At 36.8% G+C, this 21,340-nt stretch overlaps 1 protein-coding gene across 2 annotated transcripts in view; it reads right to left on the bottom strand.

Moving 5' to 3' along the window:
• The window catches only part of BARD1 (BRCA1 associated RING domain 1), an 81,615-nt gene that overhangs the window by 37,324 nt on the left and 22,951 nt on the right, over window positions 1–21,340 (bottom strand). For both annotated transcript variants that reach the window (XM_032754629.2, XM_032754630.2), the window contains 3 exons: window positions 15,805–16,754; window positions 4,504–4,584; window positions 2,754–2,926 (listed from right to left, as the gene is read on the bottom strand). In XM_032754629.2, the coding sequence (XP_032610520.1) occupies window positions 2,754–2,926; window positions 4,504–4,584; window positions 15,805–16,754 (1,204 nt within the window). The remainder of the gene's footprint in view (window positions 1–2,753; window positions 2,927–4,503; window positions 4,585–15,804; window positions 16,755–21,340) is intronic.

Raw genomic sequence — 21,340 nt, 5'->3', positions numbered from 1 at the left:
AAACACAGGAAAAAAGTATGAAGACCAATTGGTCTGGAAAGGTAATTTTTAGAAACAGCTACCACACTCTTGTACCCTAGGATTAAATCTGTCCCTTCATCTGCCTTACTATCCTTTATCCAATATCAATCCCAACCTCTTGTGTGAAATAAACCCTACTTCCCAACTATCCAGCTGTATCAACCAGCTGTCCAACACAGTAGTCGCTGGCACATGTGGTTAAAATAAAATACATTTTAAAATTTATTCCTCGGTAGCAATAGCTAATTTTCAAGTGTTCAATAGTAGAGGTAACTAGTGGTTATTGAATGTCCAGCATAGATATAAACATTTCCATCACCACAGAAAGGTCTACTGGACAGTGCTGAGGTACAGATATACCTAAATTTGCCACTTCATTAGGTAGTCCTACTTAAAACAACACTGAAGGCACCTGTGAAGGCAGACTCACTCGCTGTCTCATGCCACTCCTTGTATATTAATAAGTCCTCACAGTGCAGTGACAAATCATGGTGTACAAACCATAAGAGAGGCTCTGTGTTTTGGCTCATTAATCCTCACTATGCTCTGAAGAAATAGAAACGCGGCAGGCATCACCCATGTTTTATAGGTAAGGACACCAAGGCACAGAAATTAACCTGCCTGAAGCTATAAAGTCAATAATGGAGTCACAAATAAAAGCTAGATTCCCTAACGCCCTGACCAGTGCTCCATTCATTAAAGTAGTCATGGCTGATTTAAGAACCCTAGAATGAAAACTAGTCAGTTTCACCTGACCCAAGCAATAATTTGCTCTACCAAGTAGCTTGCAACACATACGGGAGGGTCATATCGGTTAGGTCCTTACAAAGAAATAGTTATCTCTGTTAGGTCCATGTATATGGAGACAGACAGACAGACACACACACACACACACACACACACACACACACACACACACACACATCGGTTAGGTCCTTACAAAGAAATAGTTATCTCTGTTAGGTCCATGTATATAGAGACAGACAGACACACACACACACACACACACACACACACAAATAAAAACCGGAAGAATATATACATCCCCTGAATTTGCCCCAATTATCTTATAACCTGTGATGAGAGATAAAGAGATTAGACACATTTCCTGAAACTAACAGCACCAAGGTATGGTACATTCTTGCATTATTAATTTGGTTTTCAATTATGTTAAATAGTTACCAATAGAAAATTACAACCTAGAAGCTCTGCATTTTATAATTCTTATTTGCATCTGTTACCACTGAAAACTTAATTTTTGTGTGCTCTTTTCAAACCTATAGAAGCAACAAGGGCAGAGATGCAATACCTGCATTTTCATTTCAACTACTTAATTAACTGAAAAGAATAAAATAATATATAGGGAGACATGAACCAAGTTACAGATTAAAGATACAAAATCTACATACAGCATTTACTTGTGATGCTCTTGACAATAGCAATTTTAAAATCCAGCTGCTGGCATTCACTAATGCATCTCTGTGTCCTGACACTGCAAAAAATTCACCCAGAACCTCATGTGAATGATGTGAAAAATCTAAGAAATAATTCAACCACCCTGGCCCAATATTTAAATTCTTATATGCTTTACCTGTTGTAATAGTAAATACATAGAAAAAAATAAAATGGGAATGAAATATTTAAAATAATTCTAAACTATTAGGAAGCATACAAAATAATTATTTCTACAATAATTCCTTATTAAAGTGTAAATAAATCTACAGAATATAAACACTAGGTAAATTTTTCGATTAAATGAAAGCTTCCAAAATTGACAATTGTCTCTGAATTAAGAATGTAAATCTCCCCCAAATATGTCAGCACAGTTATCCCCGTTGGTATCCATGGGGAATTGGTTTCTCAACCCCTGTGATGTCAAAATGTGCAGCTGCTCAAGTGGCTTATAAAAGATGGCAAAGTATTTACTTGTAAACTACACATACTCCCGTATACTTTAAATCATCTCCAGATTACTTCTAATACCTAATAGTATGAAATGCTGTATAAATATTTATACTATATTGTTTTACCTATATTACTTATTATTGTATTGTTATTTTTTATTGTTTTTTCCCTTTTTTAACTTTTATTTTATTTTAGGTTTTTAAGTTGTGAAGGTTTATTATATAGGTAAACTTGTGTAACGGGGGTGTGTCGTACAGATTATTTCACCACCCAGGTATTGAGCCTAGTACCTAATAGTTATTTTTTCTGCTCCTCTCCCTCCTCCCACCCTCCACACTCAAGTAGACCCTGATGTCTGTTGTTCCCTTCATGTTCATGAATTCTCATCATTTAGCTCTCACTTATAAGTGAGAACATGCGGTATTTGGTTTTCTGTTCATGCATTAGTTTACTAAGAATAATGGCCTCCAGCTCCATCATGTGCCCACAAAAAAACATGATCTCATTCTTTTTTGTAGTTGCACAGTATTCCATGGTATATATGTAACACATTTTCTTTATCCGATCTGTCATTGATATTTCCCAATTATTTTTGATCTGCAGTTGGCTGAATCCTCAAGTGTGGAACCTAAGAATATGAAGGACCAACTGTATCATAAAGGGCATGAATGCTGATTATGAATGCAGAATTTGATGATCACATCTAATTTTAGTTGTGAAAGTGAAGAAAGCCATCAACTTGACTATTAAAGTCTCTGCTTTATCACATACCTTGATTCAAGAATATAGGTCAATTTTAAAAATAATTTTTAAGTTGAACTACTTACACAGCATTTCTGGAGGCTCCATAGGAAAGTAACAGTTTGACTATATCCATGTGCCCATTCTTGGCTGCATCGTGAAGTGGTGAGTCATTTTGATACCCAGTGGTGTTCACCAATGCCTTATGCTGGAGCAATAATTCCACTACCTTCAGGTGCCCATGATTGCAAGCTTCATGCTAATTTAATTTTTTGAAAAAGAAGTGAAAGAAGTGATAAGAAAGAGCAATAGATGATATTATAATAACACACTTTAGAAAAATAAATGTAAACATCAGGCAGTAAATTTATTGTTACCTAAATACTCAAAAAGACTAAGTTGTTGACAGAGTGAAAGTTACTATTAATAATCTTTCAATCAAGATCTGTATAACTCACGAAAAAAGAAAAGGCTATTCTCATTTGAGCCTTGGGTCAAGCACTTTTTTTTTTTTTTTAGAAGAACATGTAGTTTTAAACCAACAGTAGCTCCTTAAATGTTCTACAATAAATGTAAAACATTAAGAAAAAAAGACTATGTATTTAATAACAAGAGGATACATAAAATATGTACCAGTACATACACATATCATGCAACAAAGTAAGTATCTGTGAAGGAGTGCTTTTAAGACAAGCTATTTGCTGAACCTACAGATTGCTGTATGGCTGCTGTTATTGATAAGAGAAATAACATGAGTAGAAATACAAAAAGAGCTTGCTGAATGACAGAAATGGCAACAATGGAGTGTTCAAAGATGCCTTAGATCCAAATCTTTCCTTATGTCTAATGAACTACAAACAATGCTGTATTCTAATAAATCTCTGGCATTCTACACTTTTTAAGTACATGAATTTCAATTCATAATAAGTGATACTACACTCAACATCTGTAGGTCTATTTTTAGGAGAAAGGAATCCAAATTAGGCACTAAACCCTCTAAATCACTAACCAGTCTTTACTACAACTTGCCTTAGTGGCTGTGAAGAAAAAAATAAAATTAACCTTTCTCTGAAAAGGTTAGCCAGCCAGTAGAGTCCAACCAGCAAAGTGACTGATCTAAACTAAACCCTCCCAGCTTTCTTGCACCTAGCCTATTGAGTCTCCTAATTTCTGGGCTGAATTTCTAGTTTACAGGATGAAGGCATCTACTTCATTTGCTGACACTTCTGTGGCTGCATTCAAATCTCATGTTTATTGTCCCAATGTAATTGGCCTACATACCAATTGTTTCCAAGTATTTGTGTCATTCTGTTTCCAGATTATGCTTCACACTTTTATTTTTAGTAACAATAAAGACTTTTAAAAATGTTTAATGTAAGCAAAGATTTCTACTGCCTTATATATCTACAATTGGATAGGGAATAAGTGAGGCTAAGACAGAACCTCAGTAAGAATCACTTCCTTGTGATCACTTTCCTATACTCAGTTCCTCTGACCTCTTTTTGTTCCAAGAAATTTGGTTCCAGTGACACGCAGTGCTACAGAATGGAGCCTGATGTCAGCTGTAGCTGTTACCTCTAGACATTAGCTAAATTCTGCAATACAGTACAAGTGGATTCCTAAATCTAAAGGTAGTCTGTCAAAAGGTAACCAATTTCTTGCCTGTCACAAATGAAAAGCTAGAAGGAAAATAATCATGTTCTCATACTTGATGAAAACAAATTCTTCAGACTAAAAAGTGTACGTGGCAGAGGATGATATATAGACAACTACGTAACTATAAACTATAAGAACTGTAAAACACAAAAAGAATGAGAATAAAAACCAGACAACTACCAATGGTGTCCATCCAGCATGGTCTTTAACATTTGGATCACTTCCATTTTGTAAAAGGTATTCAACAGAAGGTATGTCGCCCTAGAAAAATGAACAAAACAGAAATTAAAAAGCATTAAGAGAGGAAAATATTGAGTTTTTTAAAATGCTGTCTTCTTCAATATAAAGTAAAACTTAAATCGTTTTCTCTTAAGGCTACTGTTCATGAGTTAATAAATTATTGGGCCAGGTGTGGTGGCTCACGCATGTAATCCCAACACTTTGAGAGGCCGAGGCAGGTGGATCACCTGAGGTCAGGAGTTTGAGACCAGCCTGGTCAACATGGTGAAACCCCGTCTCTACTCAAAATACAAGACTAGTCGGGCATGGTGGTGCCAGCCTGTAATCCCAGCTACCTGGGAGGCTGAGGCAGGAGAATCACTTGAGCCCGGGAGGCAGAGGTTGCAATGAGCCAAGATCATGTCACTGCACTCCAGCCTAGGCCACAGAGCAAGACTCCGTTTCAAAAAAACAAAACAAAAAAGAAATTATCTACGTACAAATTATTCTGAGATATCAAGAAATACAGTCATGCTTGAATATAGACTACAAAATCTATTAGCCATATTCAAAATTCATTTCAAGGTACCAAATTAAAGGACACTGGCCAAAGATCATTTGCTCATAATGAAGTTTTAAAAGCCATAATTTCATTTGTGAAAATAACAATTTTTGAGCATATATGTAAATGGCTTCTGAGTATTGTTTAAAACAAACAAAACTGTTTAGCCCATAAGACTACTCAGTGAAACCAAAGTTAAAAAACAGCCCAAAACTGCCATTTTATTGGCAGTTACTCCAGCCTAATACATTAGTTTAGTTTATATTCACCTTATTCAACATTTTCTAGGAAGCAACAGTTGCTGTTTAAAATGGCAAAAAAAAGAGATCAGTACAAACCTATTCAAATCAGTCCACAGAATCAGCATTAAATTTTTATCCCCCTGCTCCCCGCCCGGTTCAAGACTAAAATCACCACCCATTATCAACTAACTATAGGAAATAGAGCTTCTGTGATGTAGCCTTTCAAGTCTTTTCTAACAAATAGTTTTCAATTTCTCACTCTCTATTTCTCTATTCCAGTACTCTGGAGAGCTATGCAACAATGTTGCAACAGTAGCACACTGATGCAGTGGAGGAGGCAGATGAGGAAAAGTAAGAAATACAATAACTTTACTTTAGAATCCACAACCTCTTTTTAAATGAGATGAACAAGATCTGGGGAATAAGTGAATTAAAATGAGGCACAAGGCAAGGAAAATACTCTAAAGGCAGACAATATTAATTCTGCTTTCATATTAAGACACTGTCAATTAAATAGCATTAAAATTGCAGACCCCTTCTAGTTTTGAACTTTGTGTGTCTTGTGTGTCATGATCCAACTAAATCCTACTAGAATTGAGTAGACTTTTAAGGTCACTTTAAAGCTGTCTTGAAGTAAGAAAACAACATAGCTTCCCTCTGCTGCCAGCCTCCAGCGAAGGTAGACTGTGGCAAAGGAGTTCTGGGGAACTGGTCTCAAGTAGTCTGCCCTCCCACTCTTCTTTTTTATTCATTTTCCTAGAAGTGAGAGATAATAATCCTCTAGCTATCTAATACCAGGGTCTCTTAGATTTGTCCCTTCATGTAATGTGGAAGATCTGACATCTATCGTTTATATTTAATTATGTATTACTTTTTAAAAGTATCTGTTAACTCTTAAAGCCTTTTTAAAAATCTCTAGCTGTAATATAAAAGATACTGTCCCTTTGTAAAACAATGTCAGGCTTTAGGAAGGAGGCATTTATGCAGTGGGATGAAGGTAAAAATTTTCTTGAAATTACATTATTATCACCAGTCACTGCAAATATAACTAAATCAGTTCTTTTAGGATAACAGGGCAGGGTACAGTATCTAAGTCCATGAAGATAAAGCAAAAATAACTAGCAGAGCATACTCTCAAAAAAGACTGAATAAAAAGCTATAGACAGAAGTTACATGCATAATATTGTGTGCAATGAGTTTTGTGAGTGCTTCTTTAGTGAGCAAATCTCTCCCCACCCACCCCCTCCCAATACTTTTTTCTGAAATGAATTTTTTTTCCTCTGTTGGTTTGATAATGTAGAAATCACTTATTCTCCTAAATATAATATTTGATTTTTTTTCTTTTTAAAAAATTTTGCTGGCAGGATGCGGTGGCTCACACCTGTAATCCCAGCACTTTGGGAGGCTGAGGCGGGCAAATCCTGAAGTCAGGAGTTTGAGATTAGCCTAGCCAACATGGTGAAATCCCGTCTCTACTAAAAACACAAAAATAAGCCAGGCATGGTGGCGCACGCCTGTAATCCTGGCTACTCAGGAGGCTGAGACAGGAGAACTGCTTGAACCCAGGAGGCCGAGGTTGCAGTGAGTTGAGATCACGCCACTGCACTCCAGCCTGGACGACAGAGCGAGACTCTATCTCAGAAAAAAAAATGCTTTTTATTTCTAATTGTCTCTGTTTCTGTGCTCTGAGCTGTTTCTCAAATCTTCAGTTTTCTAAAAAAGTAAATCTACATGCAACATACATTTTTATATTCCTAAATTAACAAAATGACCTTAAATGCTCAATGGGTCTAAAAGGATTGTAGGTTTCAAATTAATTACCCCAGTTTCAAGGAAAAAAAAAAAAAAGCAACATTTTCCCAGATTTCTTAACAGTGCAAATTCTACTTCTAGAGCAAGTTATCATGTATTTAGCAACTGGAGTGCAATGACATGATCATAGCTCACTGTAACTTCAAGCTCCTGGGCCCAAGCAATTCTCCTGCCTCAGCCTCCCGAGTAGTAGCTAGGCATACATCACCATGCCTGGCTAATTTTTTTTTATTGTTTTGTAGAGATGGGGGTCTCACTACATTGCCCAAACTAATGGACTCAAGCAATCTCCTGCCTTAGCTTCCAAAATTATTGGGATTACAGGTGTGAGCCCCTGCAATTTTTGCTTTATATTCATATTGGTTACAAATGAATGCAGGAATATCTGCCAAGATACAAATTTGATTTTTTTTCCAAAACAATCCTGTAACAAGTGAGCAGATAAACTGCCAGAACCACACACATTCCCTATCTTTAACATGAAAGTACTCACACAAAAAAACCTTCTCAAAGATTTCCCCATTCTAATTCTACATGGTAATGCAAAAAAACATATTAAAGAAGCTTAAAAAATAATATAAACACAATTGTGAAATGGAAGAGTCTCAAGGGAATAGTCAAACAGAAACAGTGACAATTTAAAGAATAAAAGTAGACCCTCTTTCAAGGTTGCTAGACAGTTGCTATTTTTCTTTCATGTTACCTCTTCATACTATCAAAGTGTCTTCTGTTAACATTCTCCCCACCCTTGCTGAACTGTATAGCTGATTAGCAAAAGCGGTGCTTTTTATTACCAATCTGCTTTCTCCTCCCTAGTACTTGAAAGTTTGTCATATTTTCATCTTTCTACTTCATGTAAATGTAATGTCATGCGCATAAATAAAATTATGATAATTAGAGTCTACAGTAACTGGAATAGCTTGAACTGATATGAAGTAGCCAGGAAATAAATTAAGTTTTGATTCTGGCTTCTTTAAATTACTTTCAAGTACTCACTTTTGGGCTCCTCACAACTTGAAAGAATAATTGAACTTTTCTTAAACCACAGAAAAAATAATTTATCTAAGGAAAGTATTTGCCAAGGCTTATTAAAAATTTTAAATGAGTTTGGTATTTTCAAGTAATACATTGAAGGCTGAAAATAAGAGTGTGTGTGTGTCCCACTGAATCTTTTATTGCTGATCTTTCAATCAAAGGAAAGATCCTTCACACATCCGTACATATTGCAGATCCACACATATTCCAGCAATATAAATTAACTTTCCAAAAACACACACACAAAAACAAAACTTTTCCTTATTATGAAGGTTAGCTCTTCTAAAATACCATTAATAATAAACATATTCATAAAAACAATACAGAACATTACAATTAAGTGTAAGACAAATGACTTGCCTAGCATGGTTAAGCTTTTCCATGTAAATGAACTGACCGGGAACCAAAAACTTCCCTTCTTGGCAATTAGACGCCATTAAAACAAACAAACAAAAATGAACCATCTGGAATGAAGCTCTAATATATGTTAAATACTTCTCTAGCTTCTTAGAATTTACGGAAAAAAATACAGGCATATCTCGGAGATACTGTTGGTTCAGTTCCAGATCACTGAGATAAAGCAAATATTGCAATAAAGCAAGTCACACGAATCTTCTGGTTTCCCAGCACATATAAAAGTTATATGTGCACTATACTGTAGTCTACTAAGTGTGCAATAGCATTAGTTTAAAAAAAAAAAATGAACAGACCTTAATTGAAAATAACTTTATTGCTAAAAAATGGTGACAACCGTTTTGCTGGTGGATGGTCTTGCCTTGACGCTGCCGGCTTGCTGACTGAGCAAGCAGGTAGTTGCTGAAGGTTTGGGTGGTTGTGACAGTTTCTTAAATTAAGACAATACAGTATGCCACATCCACTGGCTTCATTTCATGAAAGATTTATCTGTAGCATGTGACGCAGTTTGGTAGCATTTTATCCGCATAGAACTTCTCTCAAGATTGGAGCCAATCCTCTCAAACCCTGCTGCTGTTTTATCAACTAAGATGATGTAATTTTCTAAATCCTTTGTTGTCATTTCAACAGTGTTCACAACATCTTCACCAGAAGTAGATTCCATCTGCAGAAACCACTTTCTTTCTCATCTATAACAAACAACGCCTCATCCACTGAAGTTTGATCATGAGGCTGCAGCAATTCAGTCGCCTCTTCAGGCTCCACTTCTAATTCCAGTTATCTTGCTATTTCTACTATACCTATAGTTACTTTCTCCACTTAAGTTCTGAACCTCTCAAAGTCATCCATGAGAACTGTAATCAACTCTTTTCCAAACTACTGTTAATGTTAACATTTGGACATCCTCCCATGAATCATCAGTGATATTAATGGCATCTAGAATGGTGAGTCATTTCCAGAATCATCTGTGGAATCCCCATCTATAGCAGCCATAGCCTTACAAAATGTATTTTTTTAAGTAATAAGACTTGAAAGTAAAAGTTACTCCTTGATCCATGGCCTACAGAATTCATGTTTTGTTGGGAGACATGAAAACAGCATTAATGTCCTTATCTTCATCAGAACACTTGGGTGACTAGGTGGCACTGTCAGTTAGTAATATTTTGAATATCTTTCCTGAGCAGTAGGTCGCAGCAGCGGGCTTAAAATATTTAGCAAACCATGCTGTCAAGATGTGCTCTCACCCAGGCTTTGTTGTTCCAAACGGTAAATGAGCATTGGCTTCCACTTCAAGTCACCAGCTGCATTAGCCCCTAACAAGAAAGCCTGTCCTTTGAAGCCAGGTATTGACTTCTCCTTTCTAGCTATGAAAGACCCAGATGGCATATTCTTCCAAAAAAAGGCTGTTTCAACTTCACTGAAATCTGTTGTTTAGTGTGCCACTCTCATAATTATCTTGGCTAGATCTTCTGGATAACCTGCTGCAGTTTCTCCATCAGCACCTGCCGTTTCAACTTGCATTGTTATATTATGGAGACAGCTTTTTTCCTTCAACTTCATGAACCAATCTCTGCTAGCTTCCAACTTTTCTTCTGCAGCTTCCTCACCGCTCTCAGCCTTCATAGAATTAAAGAGATTTAGGATCTTGCTCTGGAGTAGGGTTTTGCTTAAGGAAATGTGGTTGGTTTGATCACCTACCTAGATCATTCCAACTCTCCTCATATCGGCAATAAGGTGGTTATGCTTTCTTCTCATCTCATTTGTGTATTCAACAGGGTAGCACTTTTAAATTCCTTAAAGAACTTTTTCTTTGCATTCACAAATTGGCTGTTTGGCAAGAGACCTAGCTTTTGGCATATCTCAACTTTCAACATGCCTTCCTCACTCATCATTTCTAGCTTCTTATATAAAGTAAGAGATGAGTGACTCTTCCTTCCACTTGAAAACTCAGAGGACATTGTAGGGTTGTTAGTTTACCTAAATTCAATATTCTTGTGTCCCAGGAAACAGGGATTCAAAGGGAGAGAGATGGGAGAATTATCAGTAAGTAGAATAGTCAGAAAAGACAACATTTATCAATTAAGTTTGGCATGTTACATGGCCAGGGTTTGTCGTGCCCCAAAGCAATTACAATAGTAACATCGAAGATCACTGATCACAAATCACCGTAACAGATACAACAGTAGTGAAAAGATCTGAAATATTGTGAGAATTACCAAAATGTGACACAGAGACACACTGAGCATACGCTGTTGGAAAAACAGCACTGACAGACTTGCTCAATGCAGGATTGTCAAAAAACACAAAAAGAAAACTCTCTGCGAAACACAAAAGTGAAGTGCAATTAAATGAGGTATGCTTGTAATTTAACAGATAATTCTGATAGCCCGGTCAATGGCACAATAAATTACTGGTATTACAAAAGCAGACTTATACATATGTGGTGAGTCACAGAGGAGAAAAACAGATACTGACTCCAAGAGGTATTTTAGTAATTAAACTCTTGAAAATATCACATATGCCAAGGCTGCTGTTGTTTCCTTTGCTACCTTCTCATGAAGCTACTATGCAGGATACATAATTTCACACACAATCTAACATGACTGTGTTCAAGTGTAATAAACTACGAAGTTAAACTCTAAATGAGACTCCTCACAAGGGATCTTCTCTCTCCAGGGGATCTTCATTACCTTTGTTATGTTCTAAGCATACCATGCCCTGTAAGTTGCATTCAAAACATTATCTATTATGTCTACATCACTAATAAATCATGGCATGCCAGCTTCAAGCCATTCTTCTATTCCACAGTTAAGTCACTTCTGTGGCATAAATTATGAGTAGTCATTGCCATTTTAAGAATTTGTGCTAGAGAACTCGGTAGGGGGATGTGGGAGAAGGGGAAGGTCAGTATGGCACAAATTCTCTTTGTATTGTATGACATAATACAAAATGAAAGATTTTCTCTAGATCCTTAGTATTTTGTTTTCTATTGGGTTGGTGCAAAAGTAATTGTGGTAATAAATCAGAAGAATAAATAATGAGTATCTTAGTTTCTACTTAGGCACAAAGCTTTTTCGTAAACTCTCCCATTCGTGACACAGTGTTCTCAACAGCAGTTTAACATAGGTGATGCAGACATTCAAATAGGAACATGAGTTATGAAGATATTCAAATAAGAAGAGGGGTATAAAAAAGACATTGATAGGAGAGCAGAGAAATGACAATTTTGATTTTGGTCAGATTACTCTGGCTGTTACATACAGAACTGACTGCAGGAAATACAAAGGGAAATTAGGAAGCTACTTCAGTGGTGTGGTCAAAAAATTATGACCTCCAAAAATGTCCACACACTAATAATCCCCAGAACCTGTGCCTATGTTACCTTACGTGGTGAAAGGGACACTGCAATGTAATGAAGTGGACACACCTTGAGATGGGGAGATTATTCCGCATTTCTCAAGTAGCCCAATTTAATCATATGGATTCTTATAAGCAGAGGGTCTTTCTGGCTATGTCAGAAAGATGAGATGTGAGAAGGACTCAATCTGCTGCTGCTGGATTTGAAGATGAAGAAGAGGACCATGAACTAAAGGAATGTGACAGTCTCTAGAACCTGGAAACAACCCTTAGCTGAAAACCAGCAAGAAATCTGGATCCCAGTCTTACCACAAGAACTATGATGTCCCTGCCAACCATCCAAGTAAAAATGAAATGGGTCTTTCCTGGAACCTCCTGAAAACAGCTGACATGATTTCAGTGTGATGAGACCCATACTAGACTTCAGGTGTACAGAACTGTAAGAAAATTAATTTGCATTGCTTTGAATCACTAACTTTGTGGTAGTTTGTTTTGGCAGCAATAGAAAACTAATGCAACTGGTAGGGGCAAGAAAAGAGTAGCTGCCAGTAGGGTAGTAGCTATGGAAAGGTTACGGCCAATGATGATGCCCAGAAGTAGTTTGGGGCAAGGTATTATACAATGTTTATTAATAACGTTTCCAAGCTCAGAAATCAATCAGTAAAGCCCTGCCGGCAGTGGGGGAAGGTAACTAGTGCAGGAGAACAAACTCCTGCTGGGTTCTCAGCCCTCAGTGCATACACCAAGCATGCTCAGTGCAACCATGTGCTCAATCTGTAGAAACTGCAAGTTTACCAACATGCTTAAGAAACAATACAATGCAAGTCTAAATAACTTTAGAGCCACCTGAAATCCTTTTCTGAAGTAGGTGGGTATAAAATATAAATAATCACCACCAAAAAGGATGCATTATCTTTTGACAGCACAAAACTTGGTCCTTCCCCTTATTTGCTTTGGCTGCCTTAAAGGTCACCAAAACTAAATTCACTCCAGTTGTAGTAACTCTTTCCTCTTTACCAACTCCTTGTTCCATTTTATAGTAGCTTTAACTTTAGAGCCACTTCAAATTCTTTTCTGAAGCAGGTGGGTGCAAAATATAAATTAGCAGAACTGCAATATGTGTACACATAGATTTATTCATTCTTGGCTGCAAATGAGAAAACTAGGATAGAAATGAAATGAAAACTGTTTCTAAAAAGACTGGCCAGGTATGGTGGCTCATGCCTGTAATCCCAAGACTTTGGGAGGCCTAGGAGGACAGATCACCTGAGGTGAGGAGTTCGAGACCAGCCTGGCCAACATGGTGAAACTCCGTCTCTACTAAAAATATAAAAAGTAGCCTGGCATGATGGCAGGTGCCTGTAATCCCAGCTACTCGGGAGGCTGAAGCAGAAGAATTGCTTGAACCCAGGAGGCAGAGGTTGCAGTGAGCTGAGATTGTGCCACTGCACTCCAGCCTGGGTGACAGAGCAAGACTCTGTCCCCTGCCCCCCCCCCCCCCAAAAAGAAGAAAAACATATAAATATATGTAAATATATTTATATAAGTGAATCTGATTTTAAGGATATGTCTATTAAAATAAAGCTAAGGTGAAAGGCACACATTCAACTCATAAAAAAATTTAAAAGGACACTATTAATCGGTGATTTTAAAAACAATAAAAACTAACTTTTAAAAAATGTACCATAACATAATCTGACAACTGGTAACAATAATTGCATTTAATAATTAAGTTCAAGGAAATAAAAATGGATTTAATAATTCCGGCAAAACTCTAAGTAAACTGACAAAACTCATATGAAGTAATCTTGAACATATTAATAGAGAAAATTCACCGACACAGGAGTATGCCATCATTTTATCCTGACTTAATATTCTATTACGGTTTCTTCACATGCCTAGACCAAGAGTAGGCAAACTATAGCCTATGGGCCAGTCACCCAATTTTGTACTTAAGTTTTATTAGTTTGCATATTGTCTATGGCTACTTTTGCACTAAGAAGGCAGAGCTGAACAGCTATGATAGAGATTTCATGGCCTGCAAAGCTGAAAACGTTTACTCTAACTGCCCCTTTAAGAAAGAATTTACAAAACTCTGGCCTAGACCCTAGGGATCCTCATTAATAAAGATAAATTATTCTTATGGTTAGAAGAAAAAGTTGCCACCAATATAAGTAAATGCTTGCCTGATAGTCCAAGTATTTCCCAGAAAGCAAAATATATAAATTACTATGTATTAGCCAGCAAAATGAACAAAAACAATCATTACACTAGCTACTTATGTCTATAACTTTATGTTTACAATAGCCTATATGTACATATAATATACATATATGTAACAAAGATGACCAAAAAAAGTCTAATTTTGTAAGTCAGGCTTTGCAAAAATCGAACTAAAACATAACCAGAGACAAGTGCAAAAGAATATGTGGTCATGTTGTAAGGTACCTGCCTCACTGGTATCAGAAATAGAGTACAGTCATTCCTCAGTATCTGTGGCGGATTGGTTCCAGAATCCCAGCAGATACCAAAATCCAGATTCCTCATATAAAATGATGTATTTGCAAATAACCTACACAGATCCTCCAGGATACTTTAAATTATCTCTAAATTACTTATAATACCTAATACAATATAAATGCTATGTAGATAGTTGCTATATGATATTTTTAAATTTGCATTACTTTTTATTGCGTATTGTTATTGGCTTTTCTCCCAAATATTTTTGATTCGCAGTTGGTTGAACCCATAAACACAGAACGCACAGATACACAGAGCTGACTGTATTCCTCATTGATCTGGAAGAAAAGCAAGGAAAACAAACCAGCAGCAGCTGGGATAAGCTCAGTTTATGCTATTCCCTTTCTCCACACAGAAATACAGGAATCTCTGGACCACACTCAATGTCTACTCCATGTTCTTCTCAAATGTTTTATGTTGCCCACCAGCCTCATGTTTGTGGGCCTCCAAGTGGTTCCTCCCAGGTATCCCAAAGTTCTCTACCCATCCAGAAGACCAAAGGATTTCCTGGGTGAACTGACTACATACAGTCGCTGAGACAGCATAAAAGCTATCCTAATTTAGTACTAAGGTATACCATATCATACTTTCCTAACACTTGCATGAAATCACAGAGCAAAGCCTATAAAGCTATGGTGCCTACTGCTCTATTTCACATGTAGTGTTTGTGTCAATTTCAAAGATCAACCACTGCCAATTGTTCAGAAAACAGGCCAGGTTCCAAAAAACGCTGCCACATCTCAGGTGTTGAGGCATTAAAGAGAATGAACGTCAATGAGCAGGTCAGTAAAAGGAATGGCTGATTCTAGGGCAAAAAGCAGCTCCTTTGTGGTGAACTGGAGGAGCCATTTCTGGTAGTCAAATGTCCCGGTCACTGGAGAAATGTACAGCCCACATCTTTCAACCTTCCAAATTCTGGTTGAATTTGGATGGTAAATCTGGGCTTTTTTACTAAGTCAACATTGTTGCCTGTAATAACTTAGCAATTGTCTACATTCATAAAGCATGAAGACAGGTAAACAAAATGATAAAAACTGAAGGTAAAATAGACAAAAGCAAAAGCACTTGGCAAAAGAAAAGCTGAAATATTCAAATATTGGTTTTCTCCTACAAGATCATGCTGCCCAGACTCAGGGGCCACTGCTCCAACTGAAGTAGAGATGCTGTCCCTGTGAATCTGGCTTCTCTGGTTCAGAGGAAGTATCATGTCTGTGAAAGGTTAATTATCCTAGTAATCCTATGCCATTTTTCACAAACTCCAAAGAAATTGCTTTATAGTTGGCCTCATTCTGAGACGGTATTTCAGAGTAAGCATCCTACCTTAATAGAAGCAATATGGAGCAAAGTCTCTCCTCTATGATTTCTTTTCACAGCCATATTGGGCAACAGCTTCATTGCTGAGGGACTAGACATCACTCGCCTGTAACTTGAACTATTTAATGTAGAAGGTGGTGTACCTGGTGAAAGACTAACGAACTCATCGGACATGTTACTGTTTTTCCTCCCTGAGGTACCACCAACTTTACGTTTGCATGAAGGTGGTGAAGAACATTCAGGCAATGGTATATTTTCTGAGGGCACCGTTTGCTTAACAAAATCTCCACTGGTGCTCCGAATGCTGGTTCTACATCTCTTAGAAATGGGACTGGAAAGTGTATTGTGATGGCCACGTTTTCCATTATTTTCTAATGGCAAAGATGTCTTAGATGTCAGATAATTTTTGCAGACCTTCTCAGGAGTCACTACTTCATTCCTGCTCTTAGTGTCTGGAGACTCTATTTGCTCAGCCAACGGTAAAGAGACTTCAGTTAAACTTCCAAAACATTCAGATTCTGTCAAGGAGCCACTTGCTAGTAAGTCTATTTCACCATTTATCTGAGGACTGGAGATAACGGATGGTTGGCTACAGAAGGATACCAGCTTTTGCTTAGATTCCTCTTTGGAGTCAAATTCACCATCTTCTTTTTCTGCCTCTAAATTCCATTTTTGGTTGATTTCAGCTAAAGTTTTCTTTTTTTGCTTTTTTCCAGATCTTGCAGAAGCCTTTTTAGCCCTCTCAGAAACATCTGCAGGAGGACTTGGGGAAACAAATTCATACAAGTCTTGCTGAGCACTTGCATCTTTTTTTATTGCAGGCTGGGTTTGCACTGAAGCTTTACTCACAACGTATCTGACTTTCTTACTTCGAGGGCTAAACCACATTTTAATTGAATTCTTCTTGTTTTCTGCATCATTAAACAAACTTTTGCTAGGTTTATCTTCTTTCAAATCTGACAGAAAAAAAGAAAAAGAAATCTGTTACATGAAATTTATAGCTCCCACATAGAGCTCCCGAAGAATTTTGTTTATAGTTCCCCTAAAGTGTATTATCTTTTAATTATGTACTTCTTTCTCAGCTCCTAGAGTATGAACTCTTTGATAGCAGATATACACTCGTTCAATAAATACTTACTGAAACCGACTTTGTACCATATCCTAGAGACTGAAGATACAGCAGAGAACAAAACATGAAACTTATATTCCAAATATAGTACGCAAAAAAACCCATAAAATACAAATCTAACAGAATGTATAAGTTCTGTTTGCTAAGAATTACAAAATACTTATTAAAGAATTCTACACAAATAGAGAGATATACCATGTTCATGAACTATAACAATATTGTTAAGACACCAATTGTTCCAAACAGATTTAGATATAACAAATCTCAATGTAAATTCCAGTAGGCTTGTTTGTAAAACTCAACAAGCAATTATATAATTTACATGGAAAAAGAAAGGTACAATTTGAAAGGCAAAAGACTTAGAACGACCAACATAATACTGAAGAACCAAGATGGAGGACTCATACTATATGATTTCAAGACATATCTCTGACAAAATGAATACAGGGGATTAAAGACAATAGTCATGACCCTTTAGGTATCATCTAATATTAACTTCAAGCTGTATAACCAAAGATTAGTAAGAATAAATGAACAACAACTACATATTCAAACATAATCTCTTAAGCAAAATAAGCTACGTACACATTATATGTTTTCACTTACATCAAATATAAAACAGCCAAAACTAATTTAATGTGTTAAGTCAGAATAGTAGTTGGTTACCCCTATAGGGAAAAGCAGTGACTGAAAGGGAGCACAAGAGGGGCTTCCAGAGTACTGTTTTTGTTCTGGGTGAGTTCAGTTTGTGCAAATTCATTAAACTATACAGTTAGAAAATATATATTTTTTCTATATATATATATAAAGTACTTTTTAAAAATTTTAAAAATATAGATTTATAATCAAGAATTAAAGCACAAAGATTCCATTGAGGGTAGACAGAATATACAAAGATTCAGTAGAGTTTTTAAAAAGAAAAAAATTGTCTCTACGTACACAAAGTGCCACATTTTGTGAGAGATACGCTTCTTTACAATCACCTGCTACTTTAATTAAGGTCATCAAGGAGAGGCTGATTTTTGAGCTGAGATGTAAATGATGTAAAGCAAACAGTCCTGTGGATCTCACATCCAATGCAGAAAAGGGATACGATGTTTTATATTTTAGAATTATCATTCTGACTGCCATGTGGAGGAGGAACTTTGGAAAGAAAAGAGTAGAAACAATAGCCAATTATGTGGCTATCATCCAAGAGGAAATATATTGGCTCTGACAAGTGTTACAGTAATAGAAATGGTAAAAAGCATTCTAAAAGATCACAAGTTAACGAGACCAAGAGGCAAGAGCAAGATGATAAGATGTTCAAAGGCCCAATAGCAGAGATGATATACAGTTGTTCCTCCATATTATTGGGGGACTGGTTCGAGAACTCCCTTGGATACCAAAATACCCACATACTCAATTCCTGTACTCACTCCTGGAGAAGCAGAGTGTAGAAAAAGCCCTCTGTATACTTGGGTTTTGAATGCCTTGAATACTGTATTTTCCATCTGGATTTGACCAAAAAAAATCTGTATATAAGTGGACCCATGCAGCTCAAGCCTATGTTATTCAAGGGGCAATTGTAATAAATTTAAGGAACTAAAGGATGGCCAGTATACCTCACTTACAGAGACCACGGAAGAAAGTGATTTTTAAAGAAAATGTGGCACATATACACCATGGAATACTATGCAGCCATAAAAAAGAATGACTTCATGTCCTTTGCAGCGACATGGATAAAGCTGAAAGCCATCATTCTCAGCAAACTAAGGAACAGAAAACCAAAAACCACATCTTCTCAGTTATAAGTCGAAGTTAAACAATGAGAAGACATGGACACAGTGAGGGGAACATCACACACCAGGGCCTGTCGGGGGGTGGGGGGCAAGGGGAGTGATGAGAGCATTAGGACAAATACCTAATGCACGCGGGGCTTAAAACCTAGATGACGGGTTGATAGGTGCAGCAAATCATCATGACACAGATATACAGACCAATGGAACAGAACAGAGCCCTCAGAAATAATGCCACACATCTACAACCATCTGATTTTTGACTAACCTAACAAAACAAGCAATGGGGAAAGGATTCCCTATTTAATAAAGGATGTTGGGAAAACTGGCTAGCCACATGCAGAAAACTGAAACTGGACCCCTTACTTATACCTTACATAAAAATTAACATGGATTAAAGACTTAAACATAAGACCTAAAACCATAAAAATGCTAGAAGAAAACCTAGGCAATACCATTCAGGACATGGGCATGGGCAAAGACTTCAGGACTAAAACATCAAAAGCAATGGCAGTAAAAGCCAAAATGGACAAATGGTATCTAATTAAACTAAAGACCTTCTGCACAGCAAAAGAAACTATCACCAGAGTGGACAGGCAACCTACAGAATGGGAGAAAAATTTTTGCAATCTATACATCTGACAAAGGACTAATATCCAGAATCTACAAAGAACTTAAATTTACAAGAAAAAAACAACCCCATCTAAAAGTGGGTGAAGGATATAAACAGATACTTCTCAAAAGAAGACATTTATGCGGCCAACAAACATGAAAAAATAGCTCATCATCATCATTAGACAAATGCAAATCAAATCCACAATGAGATACCATCTCACCCCAGTTAGAATGGCGATCATTAAAAAGTCAGGAAACAACAGATGCTGAAGAGGATGTGGAGAAATAGAAACACATTTACACTGTTGGTGGGGGTGTAAATTAGTTCAACCATTGTGGAAGACAGTGTGGCGATTCCTCAAGGATCTAGGACCAGAAACACCATTTGACCCAGCAATCCCATTACTGAGTATATACCCAAAGGATTATAAATCATTCTACTATAAAGACACATGCACATGTATGTTTACTGCAGCACTGTTCACAATAGCAAAGACTTGGAACCAACCCAAATGCCCATCAATGACAGACTGGATAAAGAAAATGTGGCACATATACAACATGGAATACTACACACCTATAAAAAGGATGAGTTCATGTCCTTTGCAGGGACATGGATGAAGCTGGAAACCATCATTCTCAGCAAACTAACACAGGAACAGAAAACCAAACACTACATGTTCTCACTCATAAGTGGGAGGTGAACAATGAGAACACATGGACACAGGGAGGGGAACATTACACACCGGGGCGTGTTGGAGGGAGCGGGGTCAGGGGAGGGATAGCATTAGGAGAAATACCTAATGTAGACGACAAGTTGATGGGTGCAGCAAACCACCACAGCACGTGTAAACCTATGTAACAAACCTGCATGTTCTGCACATGTGTCCCAGAAATTGAAGTATAATAAAAAAAAAAAAAAAAAGAAAGCCATTTGTTCTTTCCGTAGAAGCCTTTTCTTCCCTCTACCTCTTCCCATTGATTTAGGTTTATAAACTCCCATGTTTACCTGTTTGGAAAGTCACATTTTTCTGTGAACTCACATGTATATTCATAAATAAAAATCTATCTTCTCTCTTGCTAATCTTTTTTACAGTTTAATTCACAGGCCTCCATACAATGAACCTAAGAGTGTAGAGGAAAAGATTTTCTTCATTGACAAATCATACAAGTCATCCACTTTTCTGATTCTGACAATCAACTCCCTTCAAGTTGTCTTACGTTGTTTTTGTCTTTGGGATATTCATATTCTTCAAGAAAAAAAAAATTGCCTTAAAATTCTCTCCCACCCCATGAAAACATAGGTAAAATCAACCCATCTCAGCCCAGCACAGTGGTGAGCACATGAATAGACAGTACTCAGTAAGTACTAGTGAATAAATTATTTGATATTCTCTTAAATCTTTCCAAATGTTTATGTCTAAGAGATGTTAGAATTAATTTTAAGAGCTAGAAGAAAACTTGAAAATAATTTAGTCTAATTCTTTCATTTTAACAATGAAGGACTAAAGTTAAAACAAAAAGAAGGAAGGAGTCCCCTAACTCCCAATCTGGTACTCTATCTCTCCACACAAACTGGATTAGCAAAAGGTAATTTCAGGCCCAGAAAAAAAGAAAGAAAGAAAGAAAGAAAAAAAGAACATTACAAAGGGAGGAAAGTTGGAAAAATAACAATAATCTGATAAGATTAAAAACAATAATTAACAAATGATTTCATGCTGCCTGACAAACATTCTCCTAATTTAACATAGACAATCTCCTCTGACCAACCAGGCTTTTTTTTTTTTTTTTTAATTTTATTTTATTTATTTATTTATTTTTTATTATTATACTTTAGGTTTTAGGGTACATGTGCACAATGTGCAGGTTTGTTACATATGTATCCATGTGCCATGTTGTTTTGCTGCACCCATTAACTCGTCATTTAGCATTAGGTGTATCTCCTAATGCTGTCCCTCCCCAGTCCCCCAACCCCACAACAGTCCCCGGAGTGTGATGTTCCCCTTCCTGTGTCCATGAG

The sequence above is a fragment of the Hylobates moloch genome, unplaced genomic scaffold, assembly GCF_009828535.3.
Source record: "Hylobates moloch isolate HMO894 unplaced genomic scaffold, HMol_V3 SCAFFOLD_1, whole genome shotgun sequence".
NCBI classification, from domain to species: domain Eukaryota; kingdom Metazoa; phylum Chordata; class Mammalia; order Primates; family Hylobatidae; genus Hylobates; species Hylobates moloch.
Note: the sequence above shows the minus strand (reverse complement) of the source record. Positions and strands in the feature narration are given on the sequence as shown.